This window comes from Limanda limanda, chromosome 3 (genome assembly GCF_963576545.1).
Source record: "Limanda limanda chromosome 3, fLimLim1.1, whole genome shotgun sequence".
NCBI lineage: Eukaryota > Metazoa > Chordata > Actinopteri > Pleuronectiformes > Pleuronectidae > Limanda > Limanda limanda.
Window position 1 is genome coordinate 5,787,659 of NC_083638.1, and position 25,647 is coordinate 5,813,305.

Here is a 25,647-nt window from a genome sequence, read left to right on the forward strand (position 1 = left end):
CTGTGTGTGTCTGTGTGTGTTGTCTGACTGGACCCTCCCCAGTTAGATCCAAACAATTCAATTTAAAAAAAAGCTGTGTAACAAACATCTGGCCGCCTTTATGAAATTAGTCGTCTAATTTCTTTTTTTTTCCCGTCTATGTTGTCATTGTGTTTAATTCTGAACACAAACATCCATTTAGTCAATACTTCTGGTTCCAGCGTATAGATACAACACATTTATGCAATTAGCTGTTTGATGTTCCCGGCCAAATGGAACTGGAGAGAAAACTAATTAACGTGCGTTTCAGATTCACTCCTCCGCTTTGGGTGAAACCGCACTTCTCTCACCTGCTAGGCAACTTGAAAATTGTGTAACTTGTTGTGTTCTCCGTTGTTTCCCTCAGACGTCTCACCTCTCACTTCCCCCCCCCCCGGTTCCTTCTGAAGCTAAAATCAAACAGGTTTTCATAGTGATGGAGAAAAGCAACGCACACAGCAAGTCGCTGCTGATAGTGTCATGAGAAAAATGGAAATAATTGAACACACTTAACTTAACACAAATTTAATTTGAGCAATTCCCTCGACTCGGGGTGGGGGGGAGCGTGTGTGTCTGTGTGTGTGTGAGCCGTGTACATGTATTCAGGCTTTTGTGCTTCAGCGTGACAGTGGGGAAGCATTAATTAACTCTTCTCCCACGCTGAGCTACCCCCCACCTATCTCTTTAAACACACACACACACACACACACACACACACACACACACACACACACACACACCCTAACACACACACACACACACTCTCTCTCTCTAAAATTCAGATGCATGAATCCCTCCACGGTGCAGCGTTGTGCCCGCCAGCTAAAGTCCTGCATTCATCTTGTCTGCATCAGCTTCTCTGCAGGGTTAATGTGATCTCTCTCACACACACACACACACACACACACACACACACACACACACGAATGCACGAACACACACACACACACATGCAAATGTTCACAGCTCACTCATCAGGACACTTCCTTCCTTTTCACATGTTTATTTCTTCCTGATACATCAACCTGCACATGCTCAGAGGGCGTGTTTGATTTCGTGCGGTCGTCCCCTCCCAGTCTGAGGTGGGCGGGGTTAGGTGACAGGTGAGACACTGAAAACCTGCGGCGTGCACGAAGCTGTGTGGGAGCGTGTGATTCTACCCGCCTCCCCCCCCCGAGGTCACCTCTGCAGCTCCAGGACAGCAGATGCTCTCACGTGTGTGTGTTGTGTTTCCTCTGACTTGACGCCCCTGGTTTCTCTCCGCCCCTCAGAGCATCATGCTTCGCTGGCAGCCGCCCCCCCTCAGCGGCCAGAACGGAGAGATCACCGGCTACAAGATCCGCTACCGCAAAGGGTCCCGGAGGAGCGAGGCCGCCGAGACCACCGGAGGAACCCAGCTCAGCAAGCTCATCGATGGTAAGGGACGCCGATCTATCCTTCGAGGTCCGGATCCTCAGCGAGAGATAAAATATATTAAAAAACTCTCATAGTTTTAGTTTTATACAAAATAAGAACACATAATAAAAAGTAAAGGAGTTGAGAAATTAAAAGAAAAAACACAGAATGCAAACAGTAAGTCTTCAATCCTCTGAAGCCTTTTCTGCCAAAGACATGAATAATGTTTTTTTTTGCTTATCATATAACAATGTTAATGCAGAACATCTCTTTTTGTAGTATTGCAGAGCAAGTGCACAAATGTTAACTTGACCTAATTGCATATTTAGTAGTATTTAGGAAACGCTACAAAGATGCATCAAAATGCTGCTCTGCATTAACATTGTTGTATGATAAGCAAAAAAAACATTGTTCATGTCTTTGGCAGAAAAGGCTTTAGAGGATGAAGACTTACTTGCTTTTACTTAATTTCTCAACTCCTTTACTTTTTATTATGTGTTCTTATTTTGTATAAAACTCAAACTATGAGAGTTTTTTAATATATCTCCATTGAGATCTTTTAACACTCAAATCAGCCTTGTTGTCTTCCATTGCAGCTTCTCAGAAAGACTTTCCACTGATGTGAGTGTGGAGCCTCTGTTAGTGGAGCTGGAGAAAAGCTATAGGAGCCTTGGTGCTCAGAGCGAGTCGTTACATCCAGTGTCTGTGTGTGTAGATGTAGATTCAGCGGAGGATCGACCACAGATGCCACTTTGAATCCTAATCTATTCTAAACGTATCTCAAGTCAACATCTGTGGTGGAGTTTCACTTTGCTGCTGGTGTTTAGTCGTGTCTGTGAGAGAAGTTTGATTTCCCGTGATGGAGTTCGTCCAGCAGGAGCCGGGACGGACTCCAGCCTCTGGGAACGCTGAGCGGAATAAGTGGGTAAAGATAATGTGTTCGATGGGGAATCTTGATTTCTGCTTCAGAGGGAACACGAGTTGTTCATCATAGTTTTCAGCCTGGGGCTACAGAAAAGGAATAATACGGGTCTCAGCAGATATCGATGGTTTGGAAACAGGTGAAAGGAGTAGTGAGTGGGACAAACTGGTATTTCCACTACGTAGATTTCCCAGACTCCCTCTTTATGTGGCCTTAGTCCCACTGTGACATATTAGGGATGTGTTCCCTCTTGAGTTCAGAGCTGCCCACATGTTCCCTCATACCTCTTATACACTAGCTGGTATACAGTGGTTTATAAACGCAGGTAAACACACGAAAAGAGGCGATAGAGTCATGTTCAGGATGAATTCTAATCGAATCTCTCAGGACGGATGTTAATACCAGGTCTGAACTGAGCCGTAGAATTGAAGATTTAAACAGAAATGTGTGTCCTTGTCTTCAACTCTCCTCTGAGTCCAAATATTCCAATCTTACAGTGGAACATGATTTTAAAACGGCAGATCCAAACGCATATTTTGTTGTTGGGGAATCAGGAAACCTTATTATTCCCTTTGATGCTTTAGATTAATCCACATTAAAACCTTTACCCTATCAGACTCAGACATTTGATCTCAGCTGGATTTAATCTTCATCATCTGACTCTGGCTGCAGAATGTAGATCCGGATCCGGAGACGGGAGACGAGACTGAGATGTTGTTTGGTCTCGGGTCAGACTGGAGGTCTGTTGATTCAGCCGACGTCTGGATTCCATCTTCAGCATCGGAGCTTTTTGATTGATTGAATATTTATTTAAGCCTCGGAAGACACATTGAGGGATAAGACCCTCATTTTCAATGGTGCCGAGGGTACAATAAAAAAGTTGATACATTAAAAGTTAATACATTGAATAAATAGGAATGAAATAAATATGCATATATATATATACACAGTAATACAAGGTATAAAACAATTCGTCAATAAAATACTATGGCAAAGTCAACTAGCAGTTACAGTCATTGCAGGAGAAGTCAGCTGTACATGAGACCAGACTCGAGAACTCTGTCAATGAAACAAATGAGCGCAACTTTAAAGATTTTTGCACCTCATTCCAGATGTACGGGAATGAAAGCTGTCTTCCCCAAGTTGGTCTTAACACGAGGTACATACATTGAAAGCCAGCTCTGGGAGCGAGTATTGTGGGTATTAGAATTCCAGCTGATGAGAGAGGAGAGATATACTGGCATTAGCTTCATGCTTTACTGTATCACCCGCCGCTGCTGCCACCAAGATACGCACGATATCGCGGGAGACACACACACACACATACACACACACACACACACACACACACACACACACACACACACAGCAATGGTGATTAATATTAGATGTTGTCTCGGCAGCTTTCAAGTGGCCCAGCCTCACGCTGCGTGCCGCATCAAAGAGAATACACACTTAAAAGTAGATTTTTGAGAACATTCTGGGGGGTGAAACAGGGGGAATGTTTGTTGGTTCAAAAGCGTTTAGAAAGAGATGTTGTAGCCTCGGAGGCACGGATGGTTAGGCAGTCTTCAGAAGCTCCCCCCCCTCAACCCCCCCCCCAAGGGCGTCCCAGAATAGTGGGTACAGAGAGAAAAGACTACAGGATTAGCATGTAGCGTGCAAATGGAACAATGTGACGATGATGAAAAATGTTACAGCAAATTAATACGGCGGCAGATCATTTGTCAGCGGGAGTTCCGCGAAGAACCCGGCGGTGGAGACGTCTCGTTCTGAAGAAGCCGTCGCTTTCTAAAATATGAACGAATCAAGCATCCAAAAGTTCTTCTTCTCGCTGCTCTTGTGTTTGTGTGCCAGCTCCACTCCTCCAAATATATCTTTTTTTTTATACCAGAGATGAAAAATGAATCTTCCGCGACTCCGTGATATCGAGTGGAAAGAGTAAGAAGTTAATTGCAGCACCGTGCCGATCCACCTGATCCCTCCCAAGGCAGACGTATAGATTTCCCTCCCTAAATTGATCAGAGGTTTTCGGGGGGGGGGGGGGGGGGTCTGTTTTGAGACATTTTTCTGCTTTCAAAACATTTATATGTCTGTGCCTGGAAATCCCAAAGGACCCAGCGAGTGGAGAAGAGCATTCAATTAAACTCTAAACAAATAAATACACAGAGTTGAGTTAGAATGAAGGTTTTTTTATTGCTGCTGCTTGAGATTCAGTTCTGTGTAAAGAACCCGGAGCTGTGAATCTGATGTGCTGGTGTTTGCTGCCCAGGTCTGGAGCGCGGGACGGAGTACTCCTTCAGGGTGTCGGCGGTGACGGTGAACGGAACCGGGCCGGCCACCGACTGGACGGCCACGGAGACGTTTGAGAGCGACCTGGACGGTAGGAACACAATCGACCCATCGTCTCACTGGGATTGAAAGAACTCAGCTCAGGTTTTTTCATCCTCCTCATCCTCCTCCTCTTCCTCCTCTTCTCCCACCAGAATCCCGAGTCCCGGACCAGCCCAGTTCCCTCCACGTGCGGCCGCTGATCAACAGCATCGTGGTGAGCTGGACGCCGCCGGAGAACCAGGACATCGTGGTTCGAGGTTACAGCATCGGCTACGGCATCGGCAGTCCCCACGCTCAGACCATCAAGGTGGATTACAAGCAGCGCTACTACACCATCGAGAACCTCGGTGAGAACCAACCATTTGTTTTTCCCTCTGTTTCGGATGATTTGATTTCTGTTTCATTTCTATTCATTCAGATTCAAATGCCACCAGTCAGATATTCATCTCCTCTCTGAGACAGAAATCATTCCTGTATTTGTCGTATTCAGAAATATAAATGTGATTTCTGTAACTTGGCACATTAGACACTCGGCTGATTACACTATTATACATTTATAAAAACATTTTAATCACTGATGAGCAAACATCCACCGACACACACAGACACACACACAGACACACAAGCACTATGAGGAGATTCATCTCTGTGTCATATTGAGTATTTAGGGAATTAATGAGATCTTCTCCGCCGCGAGCCGGAGCCACTAATTACACACGCTGGCTTAATGGGGACGCGGTTATTTAACGTCCTGATTTTTTGAACAAAGCTAATTTGTCTCGGTGGATTTTCGTCCTCGAACCATAAATGTAGAGTTTCACTTTTAAAAGGTTGTTCTGCACAGGATCAGATCAGCGCTTGAGAAACTGACGTGCTCTGTATTGACTTGAAATCATTTCTTAACTAGCGAGGTCCAACACTCCCCTTTATACTCAATTACACCAAATTGCACGTGCTATTTATGTGTTTATGTATGATGTGTTGTCAGGTGAGTGTCTAGAAATACAGATAATCTCAATATTATTATTAAACTCATAGATATCAGTCTCCTTAGTGATGCATTATTTCTTGAAATTCACAAAAATGTGCAAAAACGGCCCCTAACCAATGGTGAAGAATGGGGAAAAAATGTCCTGGATCCTCCCCTTTGTGTGGATTTAACCCAAAATTCAATGTCTTGTTCCTCGGCCCAAGTCCCACCCTTCCACCAAGTTTTGATTAAATTTGTTGTGTAGTTTTTGCGTAATCTTCCAGACAAATAGCAATGAAAACCATGGCGGAGGTAATAAAACAATAATAAACCTGCGATTCCGCTCTGTTGGAAAACAAGACAAATACGATTACAGATTTTGTTCTGTGGGAAAATAATTGTTGAGTCCTACTGTGTCTATTACAGAGGTGGTAATCTGTCATTGTGTTTTTTTCATAAATGTCATAATTGATCCTCATCAATAATGAACCAGTAATCAAAGCCTCAGGAAGGGGGTCCGGATGTGGATTGTGAGTCTAAAAAAAATCTGAATAATTTCATGAAAGGGAGAGAAATTCCGGGGTTTGTAATTGTTGCAAAAGTATCTATACATGTATAATAGAAACCTTCATTAGATTCACAGTAAGAGATGATGGTATTCAAATACTCTGGCTGGCTAATATTGCGATTACCAGTCAAGAGTCTGGAGAGTTTCGGCTTGATTAGATATCTGCATCCATTTATCTCTCTCTCTCTATCTCTCTCTCTCTCTCTCTCTCTCTCTCTCTCTCTCTCTCTCTCTTCCTCCATCCCACAGACGCCAGCTCCCACTATGTGATCACACTCAAGGCCTACAACAATGTGGGCGAGGGGATTCCTGTGTACGAGAGCGCCATCACCAGGCCACAGTCAGGTATGAAAAAAAAGACGACATGGAAACCCGCAAAAAAACATTTCTAGTGCAAAAGAATGAATTCGCTATTTTAGTTTACCGCTGTTCATCTGTGGAAGAAACTTAAATCCCCTTTATCTTAAGCTCACACACAACAGAGAGCACACACTATTATTATGGGATGTTCGGCGCTGCAGCTGCATTATACAGCCGTCGTCTCTCTCACCCGGACGAAAGACGTCGACTGACATTTATCTCTGCTCTCTCTCTCTGGCCCGAGGTCATTATCAGACAGATTGTGTCGAGACTCCAAATTACCGGAGAGATAATGTGTCGTCGGGGGGGGGGGGGGGGGGGGCGTCGTCTCGTCGCTCTGATTTAACTCTTCCTCTTCAAGTCTCACTTCAGATTCCGCCTCTGGAAACGCTTTTAAGGCGATTTAAGATTATAGAGGAGAAGCTTTCTCGTGTGTCATTGGAACAAATATCTAAACCGGAGTAAATTAAGTGGAAGAAGCAGTTTCAAACAGGCCCGATGCAGGAATAGAATTAAGTCACACAATTGATAAAAGCAGTGGAGCCGGAGCTGTTGTGTGTTTGTGGTGATTTAGAAATCATCAGCGTCACAGTTGAACCACCGAAGAACAATGACCATTACAGACGAAGCTTCCACGTGGAAAACAACTCTCGTGACACAGATTCAGTTCCTGTGGGATGTTCCCAGTTTGTAGTGGATTTGTTTAATATCAGTATCGGCCTCGGAGATCTCTGTGATGCAGCTTTTATCTTCGGCCATCTCTCTAAGCAGAAGCATGGAACAGATTTGCCGCATTAGTCAGGAGAACATGGACGTTCGGTTCGATTCCTCAAACCTCACGTAACAACCACGTTAACAATCAGATGTAGAAGTTTAGCTCCTGATCCAGTGAGTTTCACACACACACGATCTGGAACACCGCAGCTTAGACGAGTTCACGCAGTTAATGTGACAGTGTCAGAAGACGAGCAGCTCCAAAGGGGGGGGGGGGGGGGCGGCTGCTCCTGCTCCCGTGCAGCCTCCCACCTCCACCTCCACCCTCAGCCTTGATCACGCCACTTTGTCTCCGGCGCCGCACTGTTTGCATCGCGGGCGCCGGAGAGAGAGGAGTGGGAGGCTGGATGACATGAATCACGTCAACGTGCTTCAAGGGGGGGGGGGTGGTACTGTATGCTTCTCTGTGTGATGCTCTCTCTCTTCCTCGCAGCTTCTCACACACACACACACACACACACTCACACACTCGCGGACCCCCTGTGGTGGCTCTGGCAACCCTTCCACAGATCCAAACGCTTCCTCTCAAAGCAGAACCAAAGCCCACCACCAGCGTCTGCTGCTGGATCCTCGGGGGTTGCGTTCCCTTCCTGCCAGTTTGTTCAAGTCGGGATTAAAAAGACGAGCTGACCTACATAGTACTTTTTATAAAAAATGAAGAAAAAAAAGAAAGCTGAGGAAAAAACTTGGTGAACTCGGGTTGAGGGAGTTTCTGGGTTTAATACGTTAAAGTGGTGCGATGTCTTAACGGAGAGAATCAGGAGGAGAGGGATTTTACTCCCGTCTGTGAAACTGTTACAAAGACGAGTCGGCTTCTCTGCTGCTGTGGATTCGACTCGTTGTAAAATACTCGGGACTGTGTTCTTCCAAGCCGGATAAAGAAAGGCAGCTTGTGTGCCGCTCTCCGAAAAACCCCTCAGTGCCTCTCCACAACCGCATGAATGCTTGGATCTTCATCACAAACACACACAAACACACACACAGGCTGACTCACTCAGTCTTGGGAATATAATGAGGGCGGCTCGGCACAAAGAGGTGTCAAATGGAGAGTAGCGGGGGGGAGGAGAGCACCAACAAGTGGTGGAGGGAGGAGTGACCGAGCAAAGAGTTTCTCTCCATCGCGTCTGAGCCGAGGACAGAAGCCGGAGCAGAGGCCAGGAAGCCATGTGGAAGCGTTTGCCCTTCAGATAGTTACAGCCTCTGATTCCCTCTAACACACACACACACACACACACACACAGACACACACACTCTCACAAAAGGGAGATAATTAAACAGCAGCTTGTTGTTACGCAACAGACTAAACACCATTTATCATATTTAAGTGCTGGGCCGTGTTGTGTGCGAGGTCCTGAAAGGTGAACGCCGCTAATTGAATTCACTTCTTACTCGATAAACAGGAAGAGGATAGAAACACGCAGAGAGGAATCTGCCAAGAGATTAATACACCATTTTTTCACTATTTCTATTTTCCTTTGCTATACTGTGTTTGTTTTTACATCACAGGTCATGTATATTGTACAGATTCACAGGATTTGTCTATGAATAGGTATATATATATAATTTTTTTTACTGCATTAACTTTAAATACCTTTTCATGTAGTTACTCTTACCTACATTTCTCTACAAAATCAACCTTATTATTATATATTCATATCCTAATACAAAAGGACACATTCCAACAGATAAGGATTTTAACTCTATTGAAGTTCTTTTTCACTGTTTTGATATAACTACAAGATATAAGAACTGATAATGATCCTGTCTTATTTATTATTTAGATTATTTTACAGGGAGACTGCGCACTAATACAAAATGTGAGTTATTCTCTATTAACTTTCATCAGATTTTACATAGTAAGAAATAAAGTAAGAATAAATAAACTACACTCGTAATCCCACGGCCACAATAGATAAAGGATTCATATTAGTAAAGGAAGCAATTTAGGGCCTAGTCATAATATACAGCACAGCAGAACATCATATGAAGAAATGACATCTAGTTGATGCAAACCAAATTGTATTTATTATAGCTTTACGTCTCTGTCAGAGGATTATTGTGATTATTGTTAAATACGCATCTCTCCAAGATGCGTATTTAACTGTAACTGATTCAAAGAGCGACTCTGGAACCTGTGGAAAGTGAAAACAAAAAAAAACAAAATCTGCCTTCTTCACCACAAGCTTCTGACCCGACTCGTCTGAGGCTCAGAACAGAAGCAGCTCATGTAGACCCAACGCCACTTGTCCTTGACCCTTCTCTCACCCCCCCCGCCTGCAGGCTCCGTTGCTTTAAGCCTCGATTATTCTCTCCTTGGTTTTCAAGGACATGATGCACTTTGTCAAAGTTACCCTGTTCCTCTGTGTCCTTCCTGTTTATCAACTCTGTGTTTAAAATGCTGTGATCGTGTTTAAATCTCTGTGTCGAACACTTTAAAGTGCGAGTTTGAAATGTCGGATGCAGGATTGTGGATATCTACTTTCACTCTCGTTCTCACTTTGACTGTTTTCTTATATCTCATGAATAGAGAATCTCTTCTTCTCTCTCCGTACCGCTGCTCTAGTTATTAATAGAAATACCACATGCTGTAAAGTAGCTTCTATAGAGCAGCTGCATCTTGTTGTAGAGGTCAGTGTCTGTTGTTTCTAATAGAATCTTCTCTCTCTTTCTCTTCATCCTTCCCACGCCCATCCCTGCGTTACCTTCCTCCTCCTCCTCCTCTCCCTCCTCCTCCTCCTCCCTCCCTCCCTCCTGGTTGCCCTTCGTTTTAACTCATTAACCTTATTCTTTCGTTTCCCTCCCTGCATCCCGTGACTTGACTCCACCGGCCGATTCCACCACGCCACGCTTCTCGTTGTGTTTTAATTTTGCCCCCATTTTTTAATTTGTGTGTGCGTGCATGAATGCGCAGACCCCATTGACCCCGATGTTGACCTGTATGAACACTTCCATGCTCCATACACTCCAGTTCCAGACCCCTCCCCCATGATGCCGCCCGTGGGTGTTCAGGCCTCGGTGCTGAGCCACGACACCATCAAGGTGACCTGGGCCGACAACTCGCTGCCCAAAAACCAGAAGATCACCGACAACCGCTTCTACACCGTGCGCTGGAAGACCAACATCCCTGCCAACACCAAAGTGAAGGTAAGACTCATTGTGTTAATGGGAGATTTGGTGAGATGAAGCCTGGAGTTGCCGAATCTTTCCGGTTTCACGTTAAGAACTTTTAACCCCTTATTCCCTGAATTAATTTCCAATTATATTTAAAAAAAAATTATTTATTATTATTATTATTTGCGGCTGTCATACAGATGCTTAATTAAGTGGAGATTGTTAATTTCAATATAGCATATACAATAGATATAAATTCAGGGTATGAGGCAAATTAGCGACATTAGGCATAACTGTAATTTGACAAATGTAGAATATTATATTGATGCTGCCTATGCTTGAAATTGAACAACAATATATGTTTCTGTACAGTCATTGCTGGTCCATCGACACAGTAATTCAAATACAGCTTAATACCTCAAAATAACTTTGCTGCACGGTCCCAAGGGGCTGGTATGTATCTTCCACTCCGACCACTAGATGGCGGCAGCGTGCTTCCAATACGTTCTTGGTATGCGTAGAATTTGCACCATCAGGCATTAGTGGGATAAAAAGACCGGAAGGGGGTTTGAGGCGAATTTGCGACATTCGCCTACAAGGGGTTAATCAGAGCCCCAAAGGCTGATATGGAAAGTTTAAATATGATTATTTTCTGTATTCCACTTCTATATACTTGGTTGTATTTGTACTTTCTTTTTATTTATAGTTATTTAGCACAAAGTTTATCATTAAACTGTGAAATATCAGGCCTGCATTTAGTTGTTGTGTAGATCCGATAACATCTTATATATTTCATAAATGGATCTGTATCAGAAAATGAATCCATATTGTTCAGGCTCTGCTTTTAATCTAAACAAACATCTTTTACGATAGAGAAATTCAGTTAATCTCAAATCATTTCACTGCGATCAGACCCCGAGTCCCGCTCCCTCCTCCAATCCAGTCGGATCTCCTTGTGTTTTCGGTGCAGCTCACGTCGTCAGACCTGCACTTTCCACAGAGATTTATCGATGTGCTGAAAACATATTGTGAAGTAATGTGAGGATGTATAATAAAGTATTCCCTCTGCAGCGCCTCGGCTCCTCAGCCGCAGCGTAAAGCAACGAGGTTTCTGTAAACAAGCGATGATTTATTTTCCACAGACTCTGGAAACCATGAAGTGATGTTTTCACTTTGAGTCGTTGTTACACAAACACGTCACAGTTACGACTTTCTCTCAACTTTATTTTAGTTCGTAACAGTTCAAAGGTCAAATCAACTCGATTTATACCAAACATGTTCTTGTCTCATTATCCTGACGAAGGTGTAATTCTTAAGATTCACTTCCTGGTTGATGCTGCTTGTTGTCAGAAGAGCAGCTGGTGGAGGTTTTTTATCTGTAAACAAAGTCATGTTGTTTTGAGCAACAACCAAAACAGTTTAGTTCTCCAGATGCATTTTTGATGAGCAGCTGTGATCCTTGCCAAAGAGGAAACACACAAAGATTGTGTTTTATAAAATGTCAGCGGTCTTCAAATAGTTAGTTGTGTTTGATCATCAAGGTGACTCAAGGTGAAATGGAAACTAAAATAAACAATCTCTACTTTTATTGCTTTAATAACACGGAGATAAGAACAGATTAATTTCAATTGAGCAGATATTCAATTATAATCCTAAACAAGCTGGAGTGGATGGTCAGTGAAATGATCAGGTTCAACCCGGGGATATATCATTGTGTTTGTGTGTTTGTGTTTGTGTGTGTGTGTGTGTCTGTGTGTGTGTGTGTGTGTGTGTGTGTGTGTACAGACCTGTGGCAGAGCTCAGATAAAGGTTTGTTTTTACTGATAAATTATTCAACAAGGACAAGACAAACTGAGAATAAGTAAAAGAGCCTCTAGTTCTGAGACACACACACACACACACACACACACACACACACAAGATGCTCTCGCTCAACACTCTGTCAGTTCTGGCCTCACAAGCTTGTAGCCGCCATTTTCTCAATTCACCAAACGTCTGTAGAGATGTGCGACTTATCGATTATTTGCTCATCAGCACAAAATGAAGGGAAACTGAAGGACAGGTGTTTGGTCCTGATCTCACGTTGTGTGTCCACGGCGTCCGTCTACATGTCCTAACGTTTCCATGGCGTCCCCTCTCCATGTCCTCACGCCGTCTGGTCCAGATCCTCTAACGAGTTTGATTCTCACACAGCGACTGTGATCCAACTGCTCCACCGGCTCGTTATGTTTCTGTCCCGTTAATGAAATCCATTTAAGTAACAAGTCTGTTAAAAGAGCCAGACTACATCTTACACACGCTGTTGTATATGTGCTAACATGGCTGTGCAGACCAGCGGTAATTGGCTAAATGTAGTCTCCTCTCCGGGAGACGAGCTTGTACATTATTGAGGAGACAGCTGCTCTCCACCCGGCTGAGGAACACGCTGTTTCTTCTTCTTCTTGTTGGAGAGCAGCTCTTCGGTGTCGTAGCGTGCGACTTCAAGCTGTGGACAGACGCTGGGTGACCGGTGGAGATCGAGGTGAACGGTTGAGTAACTCCAGAGTTGAATTCCGCTGACTCGGCTGATTCCAATCAGACGTTAAACGCTCTGGTGTTTGTGTTGATCCTCGGCCACGGTTTTTGGTTTTTCCTGTGTATTTGTCCTGGCTGCGATTCTCCCTGTGCAGCTCGAACATGATGAAGCACGTCGCTGCAATGTGAAAGCTTCTGTTTCCACTCAGTGGTCCGAGGGTGTAATGTATCCCAACCTCTGGAAAAACACTCAGACTGGTCGTTATCCTTAGAAATAAAAAAAACATCAGTCGATGGAGAGGGGGAAGAAATGTTCGACTAGTTTGAGATTTAATAAGTTTTTCAAGCAAATGTTCATTTCTTCCAGTTTTTCATTGGGAGCCATTTAATGATTTTTCTTACACTTAATATTAAGGTTTTCTCTCTTTCCACTTGAGTCTGTATTTCTTATATTGACTAAAGATTAAATAGAAAACAAGACAAAAAAACGATAAACAAAGAAAAATGGTAGAAGGAAATAATAATAAAATCATTTATATTGTATTGATATTGATAATGTTATGCAGACCTGACGTCTTTGTCCCTAAACATAATTCCTATTTCCTTTTTTTCTGCTTATTACATCTTATTTCACCCTAAACAATAACGTTACCATATCTGACATTTTCCATCGTGTCAGTTTCTTGTGATAAAATCTAAGATGTCACTTTAGGATTTATTAAAATTCACAATTAAGAGACTAAAACATAATTCGATCAATAATCAGCACCAATCTATGAAGAAGTACATTTGTAGTGTATTAAAAATGATAAGAATGAGTTTATTTTGATAGATAACAACATACCTTTGACTCCTCAGAGACGTGAGCAGCACTTGAATGTCGTCACACAACCTGACTTGTTGTTAATTGTGTGTTGTGTGTGTCTGTGTCTCCTCAGATGGCCAACACCACCAGCCTGAACCACATGGTGACGGGTCTGAAGCCCAACACGCTGTACGAGTTCTCCGTCATGGTGACCAAGGGCCGGCGCACCAGCACCTGGAGCATGACCGCACAGGGAACCACCTTTGAGACCAGTAGGAGACCGCACACGCACAAACAACTACACAACAGCACAGGAAACATACACAATCACAAACATGTCTTACAGTTATCAGCTTTCATCAAAGATATCACATTAAATATAAGTGAAAAGTGAAGAAACCCGCAGCAGAGTTAGTGATTGCAGTCATTTGCAGCACTGCTTCCGTGAGAAATAAAAATACACAATGAACTGCAATGAAATAATAATAACAATAACCCAGGACCTGACTCCTTTAATTGTTTTAGCCCAGAATGAATTGCCTGTAATTTGTTTTTGCTTCACTACTGTGTGTCTGTTCATCTTTGTTTCCCTGTTACCGTCGCTGCTTTATTAAATAATTACTGAGTCAGCCGAATCAACATCATATAAATGGACTATATGACTGTTAAAATAACCCATAACACCGTCACCATGGCGATATAAAGTCCTTTTTTTTTTTAAAAGCCACCGGCCGCTCCGTGCTGGAAATGCACGACGCCCCGGTTACTGGTGTGTGATTTGTGCAGTGCTCTGGACCTAATGGACACTAAAATTTGCAAGCTGGAAAGAATCGGAGCCCATTCTTCATCGTAATGTGTAATTGCTGAGCTAAAAGATTCACAATAAACCCTAAAAACTCATTTTCTTTCGAGCCACTTCTGAATCTGCATTATTGGATTGAGATTTAGTGGACTGGCACTGGAGGGGAACGTTGGGCTTTTTCTTTTGTGCCAACAACGGCAGCGGCACCTGGACTCAGAGTGGACGGATTAGTTTCTGATAATGATACTTGTGCGTTTAGTGATGAGTCCCAATGCAGCAATAAAGAGCGGTTTTATTACATTCATCAAAAGGTCTGTTGTAGAAATTGTGATGTGATTGAAGGAACAGCGGGTCGTCCACAAACCAGAAGGTCAGGGTTCGAAGTGTCCTTGGGCAAGAGACTCAACCCCAAATTGGTGTCTGATAGAAAATGTGCAGACTATAGTAGTCGTTGTATAAATGTGTGTTTGCGAACTTGTCTGGAAAAGCACTTTATAAACACACAGAGTCCATTTACCATTGACCATATTATGAGTTTGGATGTAAACTGGTAAAATGAGCAGATCCAGTAAAACGTTTTTTGTTTCAAACCTTTATGAAAACAGCGAGACGATAAATCTTAATTGTTCCTATTATAAAGGAAACCATTTTTAAAAACTAAACAAAGCGTGTTTCATCTTGACCTTTTCTCCGACCTCCTCCTCAACACAACTGATGTTCTGCCTCGTGCGTCTCCACAGTTCCCAGCTCGTCTCCGAAAGACGTGACGGTGGTGAGCAAAGAGAACAAACCTCGAACCATCATCGTCAACTGGCAGCCGCCCTCCGAGGCCAACGGGAAGATCACCGGTGAGTCTGAGAACCTGCTGGGTTCACTGGAATCAGTTAGATATCTGTGATGATCCCTCTGTCGATCTTATTTGAAACCTTCCGATCCCGTCTCTGTCGCAGGCTACATCATCTACTACAGTACGGATGTGAACGCCGAGGTCCACGACTGGGTCATCGAGCCGGTGGTGGGAAACCGCCTCACGCACCAGATCCAGGAGCTGACGCTGGACACCACCTACTACTTCAAGATCCAGGCCCGCAACTCCAAGGGCATGGGCCCCATGTCGGAGGCCGTCAACTTCCGCACGCCAAAGAGTAAGTTCACAGGATCGAGACCGAGACCGGGATGGGAAACTTCAAAGTAAAACATCCAACAGCCACAGAGACAGATATCTTTTGTAATGAATTAAGTTCTTTGACAATACTGAGAGATGAATATATGTTATAATTGCTTGATTTTGGGGGAGGGGCCAAGTCCACAACTTCAAACAAATCCTAATAACATTCTGTATCTGACTGAGATGTAACTAGGCAACTACATTCATCCCATAACAGCCTAATTAGACAATTATATGTCAAGGCTGTTTCTTTTTTATAGGATTAATAATAAGTACATCAATGTAAAAATGTGGAATATGGCCAAAATGATACATGATACACCTGTATATTGATTTTTGTGAAGACCGGTCAATGTGAACACATTCCGGGGGTCTCGGGGGTCTCGGGGGGCACCGTTGAGCCGTTTTGCGACGCCCATTGAAAATTCCTTCAGAATACGTAAATTTTCACCACTTTTTAACTTTCTGCAAATTTTGGTAAAGCCCTCAAAAAGCCAAATCATTTGCCTGAATAATAATAATAATAATAATAATAATAATCCTTACAATTTCAATAGGGCCTCACCTGACCTTTGATCAGTGCTCGGGCCCTAAAAACTTGATTTCTATTGCACTTATATATACAAGGTTACAAAGGGCTTTCTAAAGTAAAGGTTAATAAAATGTAACAGAACAAAACAAGATATAATAAAAGTTATAATAGTATAAATGTCCTACTTAAACTTCTCCTGATGAAGTTTCTGTGAGAAAGTTTCTTTAGAGCTGAGTCGAGGATTCTTTCCTGAGCTTTGTTGATCGGTTTGGGACAAATTACAAGTTTAGCGATCTTCACTTTGCTGCTGCTGCTGCTGCTGACTCCTTCTTTTGCTTTTATCTGAGAAGTTAAATCAGGCTTCGTCCCTTTTTAACAACACTTTCACTCATGAGAAGTTTAGTAAATACTTTTCTCCTGGGATTTGTAGGAAGCTTGTTATAGTTTTAATTCAGATGCTTTGCTCCTAATCTCAGTTTGGCTGTTTCTGAAATTCACTCTTGCTGCTTAATATTCTCAGTGTTCCTCATTCCTCTGGTTTTTGCACCTGTCCTCCTCACACCCCCCCGACTCTTGCTCTGTCTCTCTCTCGCTGCTCTTTTTCAGCTAACCTGTTATTTGCTTTTTATTGTCTCTCCCTCCCTGCTCTCCTTTGGCCTGTTAAGCTGAGTCCTCTGACAAAATGGCTAATGACCAAGGTAAACTCCCCGTCCACACTTTTTTATCTCTCACCGCTGGCTCTGCTCGCCCAGCGTCTCTCTCTCTCTATCTCTCTCTCTCTCGTGTTCCAAAGATTTCCATCTTCTGGGCTGATGAAAACTTGGGGCTGCATGACCGGGCCAAATCAGTTTGTGTTTAATGGGAATATTTGAACTGGGATGTATCTCGTGAAGGTTTGAGGCCATAAAAAAAAATGTTTTTCCCCTCCTTGTATCAGCCTCCAATCTCCCACCGAAGCAGGGACCTTCAGGCAACCAGGACCCACAAGACCCGGGGACGTCAGTGGGTAAGTTTCCTCCACGGTGCTGCTCAGATGTCATGTTGTAATTGGATGTTGTCAGTAATTCTCCACTGCTTTAAACCGGGTCCTGCACCCACAAAGCTCCGTACCAGACCCAACCGGTTATCCACAGTTATCTCCATGTCAGCCTTCAACGTGTTCGGGCCGACTTGTTCTCTCGTTTCTGTTGCCGAGTTGTGTTCTCGGAAAAGAATGTCTCGCTGGTCGCGGCGCCTACAGTCGTGTTTTCTCCACGACGACATGTTAACACTTTTTGACAAGCAGCAGAGACACTGAGAACATTTCCACCACTAGCTATTTTAGTCTTTACTGGATCCTGCTTTAATCCAGTGTGCAGGATTTAGGCTGCTCTATTGGCAGAAATAGAATATAATATTCATAATTGTGTTTTAATTTGTGTTTAATCATCATGAATTAAGAACCCTCGTGTTTTAATTAGCTTAGAATGAGTCCTTAATAGCCGAGCATCATATTTCTACAGGAGCCCGGAGCAGACAAATCCAGCACCAGCTCCAGAACCTTTTAGTATTTCTTTTTTTTACGTTACCTGAAGGCCGCCATAGGTTCTCTTCTACACATCTGGAAAGAAAGTGGTGAAGGGAGGTGTGCATTCAGTGTCTTGCAGTCTGCAGCCTCACCACTAGATGTCGCCAGATCCTCCACACAGGCCTCCCTTTAAAGAGGTATTTGTCTAATCTAATGTTTCTCCTCTCGAGGTAAATCAGGGGTGGGAAGCAACAGTGAGAATCACATCGTGGTCATCATCATCATCATCTCGGTGGGAGCCTTCACCATCATCGTGGTGGTGGTCGGCGCCTTCCTGTGCACCCGGCGCACCACGTCCCACCAGAAGAAGTAAGACGCCCCTTTTCAATTGTCTGTTGTTTACCCTCTTCCACGTTCTCTGGCCCCTCCCTCTTTAAACCAGTGTGTCACCGCTGCCTCTGCGTTCTCCTCTGCAGGAAGCGAGCCGCCTCCAAGGCCTCCAACGGATCCCACAAGTACAAGGGCAACGCCAAAGACCTGAAGCCGCCCGACCTCTGGATTCACCACGAGAGGCTGGAGCTCAAACCCATGGACAAGTCGCCGGACCCCAACCCGGTGATGACCGAGACCCCCATCCCCCGAACCTCGCAGGACATCACGCCGGCCGAGAGCAACCTGGAGAACAACCCCCACCTGCAGCAGAGGCGCAACTCCTACCGCGGTCAGTCACGCCCGGGGGGGGGGAAGACTTAATATTTGATGCTATGAGAAAGGGATCAAAGTGAAATGTGCCCCCTGCTGGTTCAGTTCACATGCATGATAATTCAAACCTCTGGAGCTGGGCTGAAACTACTTCCTCAGAGATTTCACAAGAATTGACGGAGGAGTTTTAAAGAGTTTTGGATGTTTTGTGTCTCACAAGTCAACACTTGTCTTTGCTGTTGTGTTTGTTGTGATTATCATGCAAAACATTTCATGCTTTTCATGCACAAAGCGCCCATTACTTGTCATGATTGTTCTGCCGCGAGCACAAACTGTCATCGCTGCAACTAAGTAAAGTGGAAGCTCTCAATATAATGAGCTCACAACATAATGTGAGTGACAGAAATGTAATTAAGGATCCTGAGGTCTGTTGATGGATCATTTCACCAAAAACAGGAAACTGAGCAACGTAGAGTAGCGGCTCTTTCTGATTGGCTGGTTTCCATCGCACCTTTTAGGCCACGAGTCAGAGGACAGCATGTCTACACTAGCAGGTCGGCGGGGGATGAGGCCTAAAATGATGATGCCTTTTGATGCACAGCCGCCTCAGCGTAAGTGTGTGTCTGTGTGTGTGTGTGTGTGTGTGAGAGAGAGACAGAGAGAGAATGTTTTTGCTGACAAACATTATGATCAAGGTTAATTTGGAAAATTAAAAGCACAAAGATATATTTAACAAAGTGCAAATTTCTAGATATACATCAAATGAACAAGTCCATTTCATGCTTCCCATAAAATTTTCATTTTTTAATGTTTTCTGAATTTCTTCCCTCGTCAATTTGGCAATAATATTTAAATGTGTTTATCGCAGACAACTGCATGTGTGTGTGTGTGTGTTTGTGCATCTCACCAGTGATACTTCATATTCATTCATCATTGTTACAGCCGGTTAAACATCTCATCTTGATTATGTGTGTGTGTTTCTGTGTGTTTCTGTGTGTGTGTGTGTGTGTGTGTATCCATGTCCACTTCCATCCACAGCTGTGATTAGTGCTCACCCAATCCATTCGCTCGATAACCATCACCACCATTATCACATGGGCAGCCTGGCGTCGCCGACACGGAGCTACCTCTACCACCACGGTAGCGGCCACTCACGTCCGCACGCCTGCGCCTCCCCCATCTCCCATCTAGACAGGGTGGACTCTGCAGGTGAGACGCTGCCCCCTGCTGGACGGCCGACTAACAGGGCTGGGCTGGGATGTGGGGGCGTATTCATTCATCGATTTGTCATTAACTCATTCATCCACATTCAGCCGCCTTCTTTGTTTTAGCTTTTCTTATTTTGGTTCTATTAAGTGAAACTAACCCTTCTTCTCTGACCTCTCAGCCTATTTAATTGATTTGTTCTGCTCTTCTCTGCTTAACTCCACTTTTTCACTTCTAAAATAAACTGGCAGACAAGCCAAGGTTAAGTATAAATAGTAGTTAAGTAAACAGTTTTTTATTTTGTATTTATTTTACATCACAGCATAATACATGCATTTATGAGTACTTACACAAATAATGCTTTATAATATAATATTAATATTTTTGGATATTTATTATAAAAATGTTTGAATTCAGCCTAACCCTATTGATATATTAAATAATCATATTAATAGGAACTACAAAATCCGAAAGGCTTCAGACCCTGACGTTGACACATTTCACTATAACAGTAAAGTGGCCGCTACGTGTATATGTGCATTTTAGTGCCGCAACTACCAATTATTATAATATAATTAATCATATAATGTTGCTGGATTGATCCTTTGTTCTCTATAATGTCTGAAACGAGTGAAAATGTCCAGTACGACTTTCCAGAGCCCAAATGTTGAACAGGAATTGTTTATTTGTTCAAACAACAATGCAAAGATGACTTTAATATGCTCTTCTCTGCTCAACTCCACCCTTTAACTTCTAAAATAAATTAAACAGGCAAAAGTTAGGTTAAGTATAAATAGTAGTTAAAAATACAGAAAATGTACTAATCGCACCTTCATTAGAATTTAGTTTTATTTTATTTTACATCATAACATAATACATGCATTTATAAGTACTTATTACACAAAGTATTTCATTTGTAATTTAATTTAAATGCATTTGGGGTATTTGTCTGTATTTTTTTCTACATGTTATATACTTATTTTGGGATATTTATAATAGAAATGTTTGATCTCAGCCGATTGATATATTGAAAAATCTTATTAATAATAGAAATCCTGTGTATATGACACACTACAATTTTCTCTATAATGTCTCTATTAGTGAAAAATGTCCATCACGAGTTTCCAGAGCCCAAATGTTGAATGGGAATTGTTTATAAGTTCAAATAACAATGCAAAGATGAAGATATGCAGTTTATTAACATATGAGAGATAATAATCATCCAATTGTTCACATTTGAGAGAAACTATAACTGGTTATTTTTTTGGGGCATTTCAAAAAGGATAAATGAAATGAGTTGACAGTCGCCTGCTGAATGTGTTTTGTGTAAAGAAACGAGAGAAGCTCCTTCACTCGATCTGTACAGCGGCTCTATGAGGCAGCCTGGAGTCCTGGTGTATGAATGCATAAACCCACCCGCTCATTGTCTCCCCCCCCCCCCCCCATGCGTCCCCCTCTCCAGAGTCGGTCAGGAACACCCCCAGTTCAGAGCCCCTCCCTCCAGCCGCCGCCTCCTCCCAGACCTCCTGCCCCTCGGAGATCATGGCCGACCCGGAGGGCAGCTACCACGGCTCCTCCACCACGGAGGAGGAGCCCAGCTACTCCAGCAACCTGCCCCCCCACCGCTCGGCCCACCCACACGCCCACGCCCACCCGCTCAAGAGCTTCGCTGTCCCAGCAATCCCAGGAACCAGCTACCCGTCGTACGAGTCGTCCGCCCTGCCCAGCACGCCGCTGCTCGCCCAGTCCGGTGAGAGGAAACACACACACAGACACAAAACACACAAAACACACACATTTAAACTTGGGTGAGAACAGAAAGCAAAATCAACTCTGATCGGGCAAAAAATCTCATTCATCGTGAACAGATTTGAGAATGAAAATCAACAGAGAATCTGTATTTTTCATGATCTAATGAATGTGATGAGGTTATTATTAGATTATTATTGACTCTGGAAGCAGCTGTTAACAAAACACCAGCTCCATCTAGTCTGGAGCTTTGAAGCAAATGCTGTAATTGTAAAAAATGTATTCTTTAAGTTAACATATATTTAAACGTCTGTTTGTTAATCCAGCTCTGTTATCTGCGAATGAAAAACTATTCAAATACAACTTAAATAAAAATCTAGAAATTAGTACATGAAGCATAAAGTACTCAAAAGGCACTTCTTTTTTTTTGTAAATATTTTTATTAGGAGGTAAGGAACAGTAGAACAAGAATCAATGTCAAATTAACATTGAGTGTCACATAATCTCTGTACGACAATTAAAAATATAAAGAGATATTGACACCAAAAAAAAAAAAACACTGTGCATCTCAATGGGTTAAGAGTAAAATATACAGTCTACCTCCTTGGATGTTTTCAAAAGGCACTTCTGGTAAGAATGAGTGTTATAATATGGGAAATATATTTAAGTGTGTATTTACAGACGTCAGTATTTATGATTGAAAATCAACAATTACTATATATTATATCACCTCAATATAAACAGCTATGTACCACTTCAGATTGTCCAAAACATTTCCTTGTTCTTTCATTCTCATATTCATACAGACGACATTGGTCTTCAAATATATAACAGGCTATCTACATTTAAGTATTTAACTATTGATTGAATATAATAAATTTACGAAAATGTTGACAACAGCCTTTAACCCCTTATTGCCTGAATTCATTTCCAATATATAAAAAAAATATTATTTGTGTTTTTGGCTGTCATACAGATGCTAATTTAAGTGGAGATTGTTGATATCAATATAGCATATACAATAGATATATATGGGTATGAGACAAATTAGCAACATTATTTCCAGTCTCTGGTATGTAGATTATTATACTGATGCTGCTTTTGCTTGAAATTGAATAACAACATATGTTTCTGTACAATAATTGCTGTTCCATCATCACAGTACTTCAAATACAGCTTAATATCTCTAATAACTTTGCTGCACAGTACCAGGGGGCTAGTATGTATTTTCCACTCCGACCACTAGATGGCAGCAGAGTATTTGCACCATCAGGCATACGTGGGATAAAAAGACCGGAATGGGGTCTGAGGCAAATTCGCGACATTCATCTACAAGGGGTTAAGAAATCCACACCAAAGTTTTTTGGGTTCATTCCACATCCTTCCACCAGGTGTCATGGTCTGTCCAATAGTTTTTGTGTAATCCTGCTAACTACCAAAACAACAAACATTGTATGTATATATAACTTGAGGTTATGTCCCTTTTGGAGAATTCATTTGATGATGCAGGTATATGTTGCGTTCACTGACTGTTGTATATTTCTGTTCCCAGGGCCGCCCACTCACCCCCATGTTGTGAAAACAGCCTCCATTGGAACACTAGGAAGGACACGAACTCCGGTGGTGGTCATCGTGCCCAACGCCCCCCCCGACGTCCCCGAGACCAGCAAGATGTTGGAAGATGTAGACAGCGTGAGTGTAGCGCCCCCCACTGGCTGTTCGTGGCAACGCAGTCTGTTTTTTTCGGGCCCGAGCGATGAATATTTGTGATATTTATTCAGTCCTGTTTATTGAACAGAAATATTTCAATCACACATTTCCTTCAAAATCCATGTCAGTTTTTTTGGGCACTGTACTGTACGGTTACTTCTCAACTGCACATTGGTTTTAACCATATTTTCTATTTGTTCTTGTCTCTCTTTTTATTTCTTTCCAACTTCAATCTCACCATTTTTCTTTGATTCTGCCGGCTGCATTTGATCATTTATTTTAACTCCAAATAACTGATCTGAACAAAAACCCTTAACTGGAATGATTTTCATTTTTTTTTTTTTTTTTTTTTATACCATGTTCTCTTGGGTGCTGGATGTTTTTGCTTTTGTTTGCTGCCTCTTCTTGTTGTTCCATCATTTGACGACGCTTCAGTCCCATTGATCCATCCCCCAGCTCGCCTCACCCCACCCATTCCCCCTGCCCTCTGCGACAGATCCCTGACTGACCCTCTCCTCCTCTCGTCTCCTCTCCTCTTTTCTCCCCCCCCCCCCCTCTTCCTGCTTCCAGGTGCTTGCCTCCCTCCCCCCCTGCCCCTCTCCCGCCCCTCGCAGTAACCCTGTTCCTCTCCCTCAGAACTACGAGCCCGACGAGCTGACCGAGGAGATGGCCCACCTCGAGGGCCTCATGAAGGACCTGAACGCCATCACCACAGCGCCATGAGCACGCACACACACTCGCAGAAACACAGCTCTCTCCGTCATCCACACACACACACACACACACACACACATACAGGAAGACACACACACACACACACACACTCCTAGGTCAAACAAACGCAATCGAACACAAACCTTTTGAGCCAGAGGCTGGTGGACACAAAATGGCTTCTTGTGCCCAAGAGAACTCTCACACCCCCTAACCCCCTGCAGAGAAAAAGAAAACTCCAGACTGAAACTCAGAAACTGTTTTTGGCTCACGTTGCTCGGTCTCAGGAGATTGCCATGAGAGGGAGAAAAAAAAGTGAGACGCTTCATCTTTTTATGAAGAACCATTCTCAGAGACAATGAACACTTAAAAAACATTTGGTCGCTCTCAACCGGAAGATTGTGAATTTTTTCCTCAGCGAAGACGCGAGTACGGTGAGTTTTTTCTGTGGCGAACGAACGCTCACAATGAAACAACGGTTGATTCAGTGTCAAAGTGAAATGGAGAAAGTCCAAAAATATGCTGGTTTCGATGTCGGTGCTCATGCGAGCGCAGTCTACACACAGTGTTTGTTTGATCCGTGTTTTCTTTGTGCATTTTGTATAACTATTGGGCCGTTTCAGTGACGTGAACATTGGATCTCAGCCTCCTTTTACAAGCCGACATTACTCATAAACATTTCTCCTGTTTTTACCCCTCGTGTCATATATTGTGCCATGACTTTCTATTATTTTCTATGTTATTATATTATTTTTTTTACACACATATCCTTATAAACATGTACATATGTTGTTTTTTTTGTTTTTTTAAACTGCCTCATCCTTTTTTTTGATGTTTCCCGTTGTTCCATCATCATTATTATTATTATTTGGAATGAAAGTGGGATTATAAATGAGACCTGAAGCTCAGTTTTCATATCGTAAGGAGCTAGAAGCCTGATGTGTTTCTACAGTACGTTCTCCTCTGGCATTGTGTTGCCCCCCCCCCCTTTGTACATTACAATGTATTTTTGTTGTTTGTTTGTTGTGGGAGCTCCGTTTGAAAAGCCTTTCCAACTTGTTTGTGTGTCGGACGGTCGGGACGACTCGGGCCTCTGCAGATCTCGCTCCTCAGCGTCGCTCTGTGGGACTCGACAGTTTCTCCTCACAGGTCTGAGGTACCTAGGACTCAGGGCACTGACCCCCCCCCACCCCTCACACCCAACCCCTCCTAAAAACACATAAATGAAAAACATCCCATGGCACCTGCTCAATCAATCAATCACCTGCATCAGACCAGTTATCTTTTATACGAAGCGTTCGATCAGATGTGTGTGTGTCATTTCCAAAAGCCAATATTTGGTTTCAGAGATCCGTGCTGCTGAACCCAGTGTGTTTGTTTGGTTTTCTCCCGTGCTCTCCATCATCCGACGCCACACCCCGGCTCTCTCACAAACCTTACACGATGCAAAGATGTTGGCCTTTTGAATGGGACTCCCAGAATTTTTTTTTTTTTTTTTTAAATGGTAGTTTTTGTATGAAGAAATAAAAAAAGAAGCTTGTTCTACACACAAATCCAATGTAAAAAGGAAAAAAAATGTTCATCTAAGAAACTAGTTTTTCATTACCCTCTTACCCAAAGAAATTTGTCATTTGCAATCATAGTAATTTGCTCTACTTTTTGTGAATATCATGTTTCTCATAAATGTGCATCATCATGAATGTCAATATAACTGTAAGAGATTTTAACTATGGATACAAACAAGGAACAAGTTTTTTTTGGTGGAAAAAAAAAAAAGATTGAAAACAAA

At 42.9% G+C, this 25,647-nt stretch overlaps 1 protein-coding gene across 1 annotated transcript in view; it reads left to right on the forward strand.

The window, feature by feature from the left end:
- Positions 1 to 23,870, forward strand: part of neo1a (neogenin 1a) — a 195,157-nt gene extending 171,287 nt beyond the window's left edge. The window contains exons 13-29 of the mRNA XM_061068175.1: positions 1,290 to 1,434; positions 4,608 to 4,718; positions 4,822 to 5,016; positions 6,457 to 6,552; positions 10,253 to 10,485; positions 13,905 to 14,043; positions 15,314 to 15,421; positions 15,524 to 15,718; positions 16,939 to 16,971; positions 17,211 to 17,279; positions 18,011 to 18,149; positions 18,257 to 18,501; positions 19,001 to 19,093; positions 19,521 to 19,691; positions 21,151 to 21,438; positions 22,990 to 23,129; positions 23,718 to 23,870. Coding sequence (XP_060924158.1) covers positions 1,290 to 1,434; positions 4,608 to 4,718; positions 4,822 to 5,016; positions 6,457 to 6,552; positions 10,253 to 10,485; positions 13,905 to 14,043; positions 15,314 to 15,421; positions 15,524 to 15,718; positions 16,939 to 16,971; positions 17,211 to 17,279; positions 18,011 to 18,149; positions 18,257 to 18,501; positions 19,001 to 19,093; positions 19,521 to 19,691; positions 21,151 to 21,438; positions 22,990 to 23,129; positions 23,718 to 23,870 — 2,553 coding nt within the window. The remainder of the gene's footprint in view (positions 1 to 1,289; positions 1,435 to 4,607; positions 4,719 to 4,821; positions 5,017 to 6,456; positions 6,553 to 10,252; positions 10,486 to 13,904; positions 14,044 to 15,313; positions 15,422 to 15,523; positions 15,719 to 16,938; positions 16,972 to 17,210; positions 17,280 to 18,010; positions 18,150 to 18,256; positions 18,502 to 19,000; positions 19,094 to 19,520; positions 19,692 to 21,150; positions 21,439 to 22,989; positions 23,130 to 23,717) is intronic.
- Positions 23,871 to 25,647: the final 1,777 nt, after the last annotated feature.